Genomic DNA, 14,704 nt, shown 5'->3' with positions numbered 1-14,704 from the left:
TTTATTCATTTTATATCTCTATGCTATTTGTATTTCTATTCTCCCCCATTACACCATAAACTCCTTGAGTAGAGATTGTTTCATTCTTTGCTCTAGCACAGTACTTGGCACATATTAAGTGCTTAAGAAATTCTTGTCTTTCAAATTTCAACATTTGCTTAAAAGGTAGCCTTTATATTACAGGAAAGTAGTTTCCCTTTTATTTTTCACCCCAGAAGCACTGGAGTCCTGTGGAATGCCAAAGAATCTGAAGAGTCAGAGATCCGTGGTTGAAACTACCTTTTACTCTAAAGGTACCTGCTAGAGAATCCTTTTTAAGTGGCTCATTAGCTTTATTACATAGAGCAGTATAGAAGCATTGAAATACCATATTTGTTGTAATTACTTCTCAGTTACTCTGTAGCTAAGAAAATGTTGGCTCATCCGTGAGTTTAGTAAATATCTTTCAGCTTTCCTCTGAAAACATTCTATGAAAAGAGGCACTTTGAACTTTTAGGTCACTGTTGAAAATAATTAACATATCTCCCCCCAAAAGGCAAATACAACTAGAGGGCCAACTTTACAATGCTGTTTTAGTTTTGCTTGAAGGTTCAGAATGGTTATTTACTTGGAGAATTAATGGAACAGAATGGAACACAAAATATCTGGAAATTCATTCATGTTAAAAAAAAGGTGTGGGGGGGAGGTTATTTCAAAATGGTCATTCCTGAGATTGTTTTTAATAGGGTAAAGCCCAAGAAAACTTTAAACTCTTTCCAAGACCAATGCCCATTTCAGGAGGCTATAATTATGAATGAAATTTACATGAGTTTGTGAGCTACAGACAAATAGATTGCAAACCAAAAATTGAATACAGCTGAATAAAAAGTATAATTATATATTAAGAGCTGGAATAAACCTTAGACATCCATCTAATCTGACCCCCTTATTTTACAGTTCAGGAAACTAAGGCCCAGAGAATTGCAGGAATACAGGGTAGCAGAACCAAGACTTGAACCAAAATCTGTCCTTCCTGTTGCCCTCTTCAAACCCTCCTCTGATTTCTCACTATAGTCATCATCACAACTGACATTTGCATGGTGCTGTAAGTATTGTGAAATACACACACACACACACACACACACACACACACACACACACACACACACCCTCATCTGGACCTCCTAAAAAACTTCTAAGGAAGATCTAGGTGTTTGGAGCATTTTACAGATGAGGATACAGGTGTTAGAGGCAAGAGTCTAATGCAGATGTAATGAACTCAAGTTCGACACTCTATTATGTGGCCCTACCTTCATTACAACTAGCTTCAAATGAAAATCTGAATTTTAAAACCTACATCCATAGGTTCAGAGGTGATTTGAGTATACTTGAGTTGAGCCAGGTCTTTTTTTTTTTTTTTTTTTTAAGTTTTCCTGGTAAATGCTCTATTTATAAGAATTTCTAATTGATCTTTTTTTCCTAACCAAAGCAATCATATACAGGAACTAGAGTATTAGAAAAGTGGCCCAGCTGTCACATGGCTAGCTGCCAGAGTTGTTTCGGCTATGCGTACATACATGTAATTTTAAGAAACCCTATTACTTCTTTCAACTTCAAGGTTATTTACAACCCCTAATTAAGAGGCACTCCACCTATCCAGAAATAGATCAGTTCCCTCTCCTCCATAGTATTATGGGTCAGCTCATCATCTCCTCCTAAAACAAAGGGATTTTCTGGAAAGCAGGAAATAATAACACTTTCCCCTATTACCCCAAAGGAACAAGAATGTATAAAGCAGTAAATACCACCTACCTTCCTGAAACAGGTGCTCAAGAGTGGGTTATAGTATTACATAGGAGAACTAAAGGTTACTTTATTTTGACATAGGGCCCACAGGAACAAGGCCTTCTGTGAGGTTATTAAAGGGACTTATTCACATTTTAACTAAAAGAAGAAAACCCTTTATTTAAAAATAAAAAGATTGGGGATAAGATTCAATGCTATATTCTCTATTCTTAAGTCAGGCTTCAACAATAAACCTTCATACAATTTCATTCCTATGTTTAATCCTCAAGTAGTATTTCAATGCTTCAAATACACTGGATAGATGTAGGTAATCTACAGAATATTTAATGATAAAGTTATGGCCTATACTCCAAAAGAAATAAAAAATAAAAGGACCTATATGTACAAAAATATTTATAGCAGTTCTTTTTGTGGTTGCCAAAAAATTGGAAACTAAGTATCCTCCTTCTGGGGGAAAGGCTGAACAAATTATAGTATATGAATGTAATAAAGTATCATTATGCCATAAGAAATTACAAAACACAATTTTGGACAAAACTGGGAAGATGTTCATGAAATGTTAAGGGGTCCCCTGAACTTGTCTTTTTGAGTTGCCACATTTTCCAGAAATCCTGGAGCCAGGAATTCCAAAGAAATGAAACTCTCCACTCACCTTGAAAAGAGAGGTAATTAACACAGGAATTTATTTTGCCTTTGTAGATATATATAGTAAGGGATTTCTTTTTCAGGGACTTTTTTTTTTATTTTGCTCAATAAGGGGTGTGGAATGGTCAATCTGTCAACAAGTACTTATTAAATGTTTTATATGTGCTAGGCTCAGTGCTAAGAGCAGAGCTGGAAATAAAATGCAAGAAGAAAGATAGCCCCTGCCTTCAATGGAGAGACAACATAAAAGGAAGCTAAAAACCTGAAGAAGGGATAAAAAGATAAAAGCATTGTAGAAAAGTTTTGGAGTGAAGTCAGAGTCAAAAATAAGTACCTACTCTATGCTCAGCTCTATGCTACATTATTAGAGGCATAAAGAAAGGCAAAAGGCAGTGTCTACTCTCAAAAAGATCACAATTTAATTGATGAAAATAACTAATTAGCTAAAGTACAAGCAAGTTATATGCAGAACTGGAGATCACTGGAAATAATCAACTAGAATTAAGATGAATCAGAAAAAGGCTTCCTGTAGAAGACAGGACTTAAAAGAAGGCAAGAGATGAGGAGAGACTATTTTAAACATAAGGAACAGCCGATGAAAATGCCCAGAGTCAGGAAGTAGCATTTTGTTTGAGAAATAATGAGGAAAGCTAGAAAAATGTGAAGTTAGTGTATGGAATGAAGGTAACAAAGTATTTTTTTAAAAAAGTAAAAAGATAGAAGGCAGATTATTATTGACTATGAATACCAGAGAATTTTATATTTGATCCTAGAGTTTACTGAGTAGGAAGGAATAATATGGTCAGACTTGCACATTAGAAAAAAAATCACTTTGGCAGCTGAGCAGACTTAGGACAAGCTGAACTAGTTAGTAGGTTATGGCAGAAGTAAAGATTTGAGGTGATGAGGGTCTGTTCCAGGGTGATAGAAGTATCAGAGGTGAGAAGGGGACAAATGCAAGAGATATTGCATAGATAAAAATCAATGGATTGGATATGGGTAGAGAGAGTGAGAAGGGATGGGTTAATAAAAAAAAAATTCTTACCTTACCAATATATATAATAAATTCTTAGAGATGAAAAGAGACAAAGCTACGATTCCTGATTTCAGTTTCTATTCTAGAAAAGGCAATATTAAGGAATCCTTCCAAAAGTCAAAAATGGAAAGTATTCTATTTTTAAAGATCCTGCTACTCTCAGTATTTTCTTATGGTCACTGATATATGTTCACACTAGTTATTTCCTTTCTCTAGCCAAAATTTTAACTTTAGATTTTGAAACAGAAATACAATAAAAATATAGTACATTTATACATGGGGTTTCCAATAACTTTGAATTAAAACCTATACATAAGTTGTTAAGAGTTTCAAGGTAGGTTTTTCTTTTTTCTTTATTTCAACATTATAAACCTTTTTTTTTTTTTTTTTTTTTTTTTTTGGCTGAGGCAATTGGGGTTAAGTGACTTGCCCAGGGTCACACAGCTAGGAAGTATCTGAAGTCACATTTGAACTCAGGTCCTCCTGACTTCGGGACTGATGCTCTATCCACTGTGTCACCTAGCTGCCCCTATTACATATCCTTTTGTAATTAAAACCCTAAGACACATTTTGGCTTTATGTAATGGAAAACATTTTAACACTTAGGAGTTATACTATAGCACAGTAGAAACTATGTTGGATCTAAAATCAAAAGGCCTACATTCAATTCCCAGGTTTGCCAACTATTTAACCTTGGGAAAAGTCATTGAACTTCTTTGTTACTTCGTTTGTAAAAGGGGGAGATTAGACTAGATGACCTCTGAAGGCTTTCCCAGTTCTGAATATATCCAAAATCCTATTTAAAAACCACCATAAAGGATTGACTCAAGAGGTAATTGTCTTAGTGTCTCCCTTCACTATAGACCTTTAAGCAAAAGCAGCAAAATATCCATTTATTGAGTAGATGAGAAGATACTTGTTAAGGTTTGGTTTGGATTAAATAATTTCAAAGGTCTCATAATTCTGTGAAATCAAACCACTAGCTCTTTGTGAGATGGAAATATTTTAAAAATATAGAGCATAAAGCAACTTATGAAATCCAAGACTTCCTGTTGGCTCAGTAAGTCAGAGGAGCTTATTAACCTGACCATAAAAAGTTCAAGGCAAAGAAGCCAATTGCAGCTACCTTAGAAACAAAAATAGCAATAATATACCTTAAAAGATTTTCAGCACCAGTTCTCATCCGAACAGCTTTCATGATCTGTTGATTTAATGCAGCCCTTTGATTCTGAAGTTTGCTTCGGCCTGTCTGGGCCAAGGGGTTGCAACCCTAAAAACAGTAAGAAATTGTTCATCAGAAATAAACATAAAAAAAGAAAAGAATATTTCATCTAATACTAAATTTTAAATTATACACTCTGAAAATCCTAGGATAAAACAAAATATTTTATTCTAACTGAATAAAAGAATATTTAGTCTCAAAGCAAAATAAATTCCCACCTACTTCCAAAATTCTGGAGATCAACAGTGTGGTTGTTAATTTGAGTTTCATATCTTTTAAAATTATATTCCATGTTCTTCTAATGTTCTTATGATAACTCCCTTTATAATAGGTCATATATCCATTTTGATCTTATCTTGGTACATGGTTTAAGATATTGATATATACCCAGTTTCTACCAGACTATTTTTTCCTGTTTTCCCAGATTCTAAAAAAATACAACTAAAAAAGCATAGATAAAAAGAAGCAATAATCTCATTCAGATGAAGCATGAAAGGAAGAACTGTTATACAGAAGAAGCAAATGGGAGTGGACAGCTCATAGTGCTGGGATTTCTTTCTCTTACTCTGATTGGAAATGAGTTAAAAAGAAAACAATATATGTCATCTTGTTATTCTGTGTCCTTCAATCAGGGATGGCATAACATGAAAAGTGAATTAAATTTAAGTGAGGAAGGGCTGATGTACATTCAGAAAAGTTTATAAAAGTCTTTTAAACTTAGAAATAAGAGGGCAACAGTATAGGATAAGCCTTAAGAAAGATGTGTAGGTAAAGAATTAGGAGGATAGGGGAGAGAATGAAGTAGAGAAACTCCTAGAGGAATAGGTAGATGAAGGAAAAGGAAGGCAAGGCATTGGGTAAAGAGTAAACCAGCTTCATGAGGAGGGATAGAGAAAGAAAGAAAATGAGGAAAAACATAAGGACAAGAAATATATAATAAACAAATATAACTCTGAATGGGAATGGGATGAATTTACGCACAAAACAGAAATGGATAACAGAATAGATTAAAAATTTGAATTCAACAATATGTTGCCTAGAAGAGAAACAATTAAAAAATGAGACAGTCAAAATACAGGCTAGAGTAGAAGCTTCACATGATATAAAGAAAAAAAGTAGGGGTAGAAATCATGAATCTCAGACAAAGTTAAAGCTAAAACAGATTTGATTAAGAGATAAACAGGGAAACTATACCATATGTCACTAATATTATTCAATGTTGTTTTAGACCATTTAAAATAAAAGTATATAATACAGAAAACCTGCCAAAAAACACCCAGGAACTACATGATCATAATTATAAAATACTATATAAAGTCAGATTTAAGTAAGTGGGAGAAATTTAATTATTCATGAGAAGTTAAAGGTAAAAATAAAAATGATAATTTCATCTATTCAATTACCTATTTGATGTCATTCCAATTAAATTACTAAAAGATTATTTTGCTGAGAAAAATAATAAAAGGTAAAGAATTTCAAAGAAACGGGAAAAATGTAAAGGAAGGCAATTTAGCAGTACCAAACCTACTCTATCTTAGACTATCTTATATAAAAAGGTCAGCAACTAGCCATAAACAGGGTCACTATAGCCACTAGTTGATTTTCTGATGAACATAATTAACATTGTTAGCCTTGTTCTAGGTCCTATCTTACAAAAGGTCCCACCTCTCCCTTTGTTAAATGTGAATTCTACTAGGGAACTTAAGTTTGCCTCATGGCATCATAATAAAGATTTGTCTCTTAACTTGAAAATGGTTTGAGTCCAAGAATTCACTCCAAATGACTCCACATCATCAGTACAACATATCAAAACTATCTAGTATTAGTTAAGAAATAGAAAGGTATAACAGTGGATTTAAGTAGATATATGATACACAGTAGTAAAGGATTATAGTAATCTTGTGTTTGACAAATGTAAATATTTAAATATTGGAGATAAAAATTCATTATTTGGCAAAAAATTTTGGGAAAACAGGAAAAAATAGTCTGGTAGAAACTGGGTATATATCAATATCTTAAACCATGTACCAAGATAAGATCAAAATGGATATATGACCTATTATAAAGGGAGTTATCATAAGAACATTAGAAGAACATGGAATATTATTACCTATTAGATGCATGGATAACATAATAATATATGAGGAAACAAGAGAGAGTATTCTGAGATACAAAGTGGACAATTTTGATTATATTTTAAAAGTTTTTGTACAAATAAAACCAATGTACTCAAGATTAGAGGGAAAGCAGAAAATTAGGAAAAAACATTCTTAGACAATCTTTCAGAAACAGTTCTCATTTTGATCTTAAGGAAGGGAAAGGGACCTGTATGTGCAAGAATGTTTGTGGCAGCTCTCTTTGTAGTGGCCAGAAACTGGAAACTGAGTGGATGCCCATCAATTGGAGAATGGTTGAATAAATAGTGGTATATGAATATTATGGAATATTATTGTTCTGTAAGAAATGACCAACAGGATGATTTCAGAAAGGCCTGGAGAGACTTACATGAACTGATGCTGAGTGAAATGAGCAGGACCAGAAGATCATTATATACTTCAACAACAATACTTTATGATCAATTCTTATGGACGTGGCCCTCTTCAACAATGAGATGAACCAGATCAGTTCCAATAGAGCAGTAATGAACTGAACCAGCTACACCCAGCGGGAGAACTCTGGGAGATGACTATGAACCACTGCATGGAATTCCCAATTTTTGTCTGCATTTTGGATTTCCTTCACAGGCTAATTGTACACTATTTCAAAATCCGATTCTTTTTGTACAGCAAAACAACTGTTCGGACATATATACATGTATGTATTGTATTTAATTTATACTTTAACGTATTGAACATATATTGGTCAACCTGCCATCTGGGTGGGGGGGGGGAGGAAGGGAAGGAGGAGAAAAATTAGAACAAAAGATTTGGCTATTGTCAATGTTGTGAAATTACCCATGCATATATTTGGTAAATAAAAACTATTTTAAAAGAAAGAAAAAGAAAGAAAGAAAGAAAGAAAGAAAGAAAGAAAGAAAGAAAGAAAGAAAGAAAGAAAGAAAGAAAGAAAGAAAGAAAGAAAGAAAGAAAGAAAGAAAGAAAGAAAGAAAGAAAGAAAGAAAGAGAGAGAGAGAGAGAGAGAAAGAAAGAGAGAGAGAGAGAGAGAGAAAGAAAGAAGAAAGAAAGAAAGAAAGAAAGAAAGAAAGAAAGAAAGAAAGAAAGAAAGAAAGAAAGAAAGAAAGAAAGAAAGAAAGAAAGAAAAAAACAGTTCTCATTTCTCAAATATATAAAGAACTTTGTCAAATTTATCAGAATATGGATCATTGCTCAATTGATAAATGTTCAAAGGATATGAACAGGAAGTTTTTATATGAAGAAATCAAAACTATATACAGTCATATGAAACAATGGTCTAAATCATCACTGACTAGAAAAATGCAACTTTGAGATATCTTACACCTATCAGATTGGCTAAAAAAAGATAGATGGGGAATAATTTAATTGGGAATGATGAAATACTTTTGTAATTATGAAAAATTATGATCCATTTGATTTTAGAAAAACATAGAAAGACTTGAACTTATGAGAGTGCTATACACCTGCAGAAAAGGAATAGACAAATAAAAATAGGTATAGTATGTCTTACATATACGAATGTAAATATACATACACATATGTATATATAGGTATAAATATATATGCATTTAATTGTAGCCTTATCTAAGACAAAGTAATGAGGGAGGAAGAAAAAATAGAATTAAAAACTACACAACAGGGAACAAAAGAAAACTTAGAAGGAAACAGAAAAGCTAGATAGCTTTAAAAGAAATGTATAATATTTTTTACATAAGTTTTCCAAAAAAGTAAAACGTTTAAAATGGTAATTTATTGTCTTATTTTGAATTCTCTTTTTATATTCTGCTATATACATAGAAATTTTTCTTTTTCTTTTCTCATTTTGTATTTAAATTTCAAATGAATAAAATTTTTAAAAAATAAATTATCTAATTTGGTAAGTTTTTTTTTAATTATAACATTTTCAAGGAGAGGTTAGTAGCTAAAAATAACTGAAGCCAAAATACATTCGTTATAGCTTGGTCATATTATTATCATTCCTGTTATCCTCTACATATTCTCAAATCCTTCCACAAATAGCCAATAAACTCTCAATCTTAGGAAGGAAATAAATGTGTCAATCTATCAAAATGTATTTATTAAATTAGTACATTCTAACCACCCTACTAGGAGGCAGGGATAAAATATTCAACAAATGAAACAACCCATATTCTCTCAAGGAGTTTATATTTTAAAGAGGAGACACATGTAAGTTTATACAGAATAAATACAAGTAAACTCAATATACTGTGGGAAGGGGTGCTAGCAATTGGAAAGATTAAGAAAAGCAGTGCCTGAGCTGCATCTTGAAGGAAGAAAAGAATTCTGAGACTAATATGAGAAGGAAGAGCATCCTAGGTAGACATGGAGGCAGCCAGTACAAAGGGACAAAGATGAGAGACCGAAAGATGGGAAATACAAGGAAAGTCAATTTGATCCCCGAAGACATTGGCACCATCAAATAGTTTATCATCAGAAACTGATGCAGTTAGGAATGACTTAAAGAAAGGCATTATTATCTCCTTTGCCACTAAACTCTAAGGATGACAGATAGGATAATTTCATTTGACTTGGACCTAAACCTTTCCATATATTTTATCCAAATTAGAATGCGCTCCCCAGGGCAGGAACTGTCCTACTTTTCCACTTGTATCACCAAAATTGGCATAGTGCTTTACACATAATAAGAAGTTAATAAAATTGTTTTCATTCATTCCATTCTAAATAGGCATTTGTGTGTGTATATGAGTAATTTGCATAAATATAATGATTAAAACTCCAAGAGAGAATAATATGAGGTCAAAGAGAAGAGAATCTATTCCCTTAGTGGAACACTCAGAAAACACAATATGAATGATATCATTCCATCAAAGGAAAATGAGAAGCAGTCATTCAGAAGATAGAGAACTAAAAAGAGTAATAACACAAAGTCCTAGAGTAGACTATCCAGGATAACATAGTGGTTAACAGTGTTCAATGGAAGCAGATAGGTCAAGAAGGATGAGCACCAAGAGAAGACCATCTGATCTGATAACAAAGATTATTGCTAACTTTAATGAGAATAGCTATAGCTGAGTGATGAGCTTGAAAGCCAAATGGCAAAGACAGGAAGTGAAGACAATGAGCATAGACAATATTTTCAGAGAGTCTAGCAGAGAAAGAAAGGAGAGACATAGGATAATATCTTGAGAGGATGGTTGGATCTAATCAAAGATTCTTTTTTTTTATCAAGAGTTATTTATTATTTCAGTATCACCTCTATAATCTTTCCTCTTTCCATGTTTTCCCATTTCTTTCTTTTTTTTTTTTATTCATTTTTCCAAATTATCCCCTCCCTCCCTCCACTCCCTCCCCCCGATGGCAGGTAATCCCATACATTTTACATGTGTTACAATATAACCTAGATACAATATATGTGTGTAAATACCATTTTCTTGTTGCACATTAATTATTAGATTCCGAAGGTATAAGTAACCTGGGTACATAGACAGTAGTGCTAACAATTTACATTCGCTTCCCAGTGTTCCTTCTCTGGGTGTAGTTATTTCTGTCCATCATTGATCAACTGGAAGTGAGTTGGATCTTCTTTATGTTGAAGATTTCCACTTCCATCAGAATACATCCTCATACAGTATTGTTGTTGAAGTGTATAGTGATCTTCTGGTTCTGCTCATTTCACTCAGCAATAGTTGATTTAAGTCTCTCCAGGCCTCTCTGTATTCCTCCTGCTGGTCATTTCTTACAGAGCAATAATATTCCATACCCTTCATATACTACAATTTACCCAACCATTCTCCAATTGATGGACATCCATTCAACTTCCAGTTTCTAGCTACAACAAAAAGAGCTGCCACAAAAATTTTGGCACATACAGGTCCCTTTCCACTCTTTAGTATTTCTTTGGGATATAATCCCAATAACAGCAATGCTGGGTCAAAGGGTATGCACAGTTTGACAACTTTTTGGGCATAGTTCCAAATTGCTCTCCAGAATGGCTGGATTCTTTCACAACTCCACCAACAATGTATCAGTGTCCCAGTTTTCCCACATCCCCTCCAACATTCATCATTATTTGTTCCTGTCATTTTAGCCAATCTGACAGGTGTGTAGTGGTATTTCAGAGTTGTCTTAATTTGCATTTCTCTGATCAGTAGTGATTTGGAACACTCTTTCATATGAGTGGAAATAGTTTCAATTTCATCATCTGAGAATTGTCTGTTCATATCCTTTGACCATTTATCAATTGGAGAATGGTTTGGTTTCCTATAAATCAGGGTCAGTTCTCTATATATTTTGGAAATGAGACCTTTGTCAGAACCTTTACTTTTAAAAATATTTTCCCAATTTGTTACTTCCCTTCTAATCTTGTTTGCATTAGTATTGTTTGTACAGAAACTTTTTAGTTTGCTAATCAAAGATTCTTAAGAATGAAAAATACTTGGGCATGTTTGAAAACGAGGGAAAAAAAAACAGCAGACAGGGAAAGCTTGAAGAAATTTGAAGATTAGAAATTAATTCAAATAAAATTATTAAAATTTACACATAATGTTGTGTGTTATGATATAATTAATTAAAAATTAATCTTCCAATGTCTCTACTGGGTCTGTGTCTCAAAGAAATCATAAAGGGAAAAAGACCCACATGTGCAAAAATGTTTATGCCAGCCCTTTTTGTAATAGCAAAGAACTGCAAACTGAGTAGGTGTCCATCGTTTAGGAAATAGTTGAATAAGGTATGGTATATGAATGTTATAAAATATTATTTTTCTATTAAAAAATGATCAGCAGAATGATTTCAGAGAGGTCTGGAGAGACTATACATGAACTGATTCTAAGTAAAGTGAGTATAACCAAGAGAATATTGTACACAGAAACAAGATTATGTGATGATCAGCTGTGATCAGGCCAATTCCAATAAATGTGTGGAGATGATGAAGAGAGTCATCTGCATCCAGAGAAGACAATGGAACTGAATGTGTTGTTATTTGCTTTCTTTCTTTTTTTCTCGTTTTTTTTCCTTTTTTGATTTGATTTTTCTTGTGTAACGTGATAAATGTGGAAATAAGTATAGAAGAATTGCACATGTTGAACTTATATTGGATTACTTGCTGTCTAGGGGAAGGGGAAAAAAGGAGAAGGGTGAATGTTGAGAACTATCTTTGAATTATTTTGAAAATAAAAAGTTGTTTTTTTTTAATTTTAGAAAAATTTTAAAAAGAAATTAATCTGCCAGAAAAGATTACAGGAGATGGAGTCAAAGGTACTAGAGGAAATGAGAACAGAATGGAGAATGGTATCATGAAATTTTGATTTGAAGAACAGATAAGAGGAATTTCATGGCAAATGACCTAAATTTTTTAAATAAAGTAATAGGCAAGGTCCTTAGCTAAGAGGAGAAGGGGATAAAAAGAAGTTTGGGATACTTTAATATAGAAATTTGGGGATAGCTTCTTTGAGAAGTAGGGAGGGAATCAATCAGGAAGGAATAAAAAGTTGCCTTTTTTTGCAGTGAGGCAGAATTGAGAGAATATGAATGTATAGTATATCCAATCAACAAGGTTGTGTGGCATACTTCATCTCTGTTGAACAACATGTAATTAGCAGCAGAGGAGGTATATTGTAGATAAAATTCAAGGCTGGAGTTTAGCAAAAAATGGGCAGAAGTAGAAAAATGGAAGCAAGGGATTCAAATAAATGATAGCATAGAGTTGAACTAGTTAACTATAACAAGGTCAAAATTGGAAAAGAAAGAAAACCAAGATAATGACCTGAGAAAAGTACCAAGTGGTGGAGGGATTGTCAACTGTAATGAGAATAAAGAATTGGTTTAGACGAGCATGGGAAGATATGGAAGATTATTGTCAGAGAAATGTTTACATTTTTGATTAAGGAAGTGGATTATTTGTAGGCAACAGTTAAGATCCAAGGTATGGGGAGACTGAAGAACTAACCATGTTGCTAACACTGAAATAGTCAAGGATGATTTACTGATAACCTCTAAAGTGATGTATTAGAGATAAGTCATATTGTCCCTTATACTGAGGTGTTTTTGCAAGAGAATTTGCTTTGGGGGCAGTTAGATGACTCAGTGAATAGAGTACCAGTCCTGAAGTCAGAAGTATCTAAGTTTAAATCCGGCCTCAGGCACTTCCTGACTGTGTGATCTTGGGCAAGCCACTTGCCCAATTGTCTCACCAAAAAAAGAAAAAAATTCAAAAGAATTTACTTTGCCACCTCAGGATTCCTCCTCTTACTATTTACTTTGACACTGTGCCTATTCCAGCTAAAACATCAAAACCTAACACTATCTTTTAAAGTACTAAATGATTGCTACAAGAAATTTTGAAATATTGGTCCCTTTTAAATAAAAGTTAAATGTAACTTATCTGAAACAATATAAAGACTGAACTCTTCCTTTTCATATCTTCTGAAAAATTACAAGGGAGATCTGTTACACTTTGTCACAAAATTACATGATTATATATATATATATATATATATATATATATATATATATATATTTCCCCCTCTTACTGTTAATTTCAAGATGTGCATTCCTGGAGGCTCCACTACACTCACTAATAGATAAAAAAAACTCCTGATTCTTATATTACTTTGACTTGTCCAGAATTTTCACGTGAGTTTAACTTGCCTGAAGATATGGGATAAAATTAAAATCCAAAATAAAATATTTAAGTTTAGCTTTGACTGGGGAATTTTGCCTAGAAACATATTGCTTCTCACAAACAAAATATCAGATACGAATGCACTTCTTCATATGAAGAAAATTACCTTTTGAAGATCAGGATACATTCCTCCTACAATTTCTAATTGCAATTTTTGTTTCTGGTTTTCCCTAAGATTCCTGTGGAGGAGCTATGTGACTGGAAGGGTAGCCTTCCGCCTGATCCATTAGTATTAATGGATGTATTAGGATGTAAACTTAAATAAATGCATCTGAACTCTTCCACAAGAGAAGGAAATATGATTCATATGAAGTTCACCGAATGTTCAAAGTTTAATTTATTCTAGCAAAAAAAAAAAAAAAAAAAAAAAAAAAAGGGATGTGGATCTGGACCCATTACCCCAAGTGATTTTGTGTGTCATATCTATGCATTTCCTCAATCCCACTCATCCTTTCAAGGAGACTATTAAGGTAAAATGACTTTGTCTTTTAGCACACTGAAAAAACATTATTTAGAGGGAAAAGATGTCCTGTACACTTTGCCCATTTTTGACACTTTTTTTAAAAAGTATTTCTGCCTCATTAAGAATTACTTCCATTCTATCAAGTAACCATCTTTTTAGAATAGGTCTTTAAGAACTTAATACTAAAAATAAATAGCCAAGCTTCAGTCAGCCCATAAGCTCTAAAAAATACATGTTACTGTGGAAAGAACACTAGACAAAGTCACTAGTTTTATGTGCCAAAAGTCACGTGGCTCCTCTGGTTCTTAGCTTCCTCAATCAAATAATATTTTCAATGCCTTTCTCAACCCTAGTATAGTAGCAATCCATGAAATCACCCATCTGGCCTTTTCAGAATTTTCAATTCAACAAACATTTTTGAGCGCCTGTTATAGGAAAGACATATTTGTTGATTAGTAAGAATATACACACAGTCCCAGTGTTCATGCAGCTTTTTTTTTTTTGCTATGCTGAATGGATCCATCCACCAAATGTTGAGGTTCAGAAAGAGACCTCAAAAGGTTGGATTTGCAAAAGAATTTACCTCCTTTCTCCTAGTTTCTTGCTAAATTCTTTTGGGACTTAGCTGCTTCAATTGGTGTTACAATTACAATAAACTTTGCACTTGACTTGGATATGGGTTCATATCTGCAAATTCTTTTGAGACACCTCAGGACACCAATCTGCAACAACCCCAACCTTTTGGGGTCTCCTC

General features: G+C 33.3%; 1 protein-coding gene across 1 annotated transcript in view; it reads right to left on the bottom strand.

Moving 5' to 3' along the window:
* The window catches only part of RHPN2 (rhophilin Rho GTPase binding protein 2), an 81,017-nt gene that overhangs the window by 43,917 nt on the left and 22,396 nt on the right, over window positions 1-14,704 (bottom strand). The window contains exon 5 of the mRNA XM_074293234.1: window positions 4,621-4,736. Within this exon, the coding sequence (XP_074149335.1) occupies window positions 4,621-4,736 (116 nt within the window). The remainder of the gene's footprint in view (window positions 1-4,620; window positions 4,737-14,704) is intronic.

Source organism: Sminthopsis crassicaudata, chromosome 2 (genome assembly GCF_048593235.1).
Source record: "Sminthopsis crassicaudata isolate SCR6 chromosome 2, ASM4859323v1, whole genome shotgun sequence".
NCBI lineage: Eukaryota > Metazoa > Chordata > Mammalia > Dasyuromorphia > Dasyuridae > Sminthopsis > Sminthopsis crassicaudata.
This window is presented reverse-complemented; position numbering and strand designations above follow the sequence as displayed.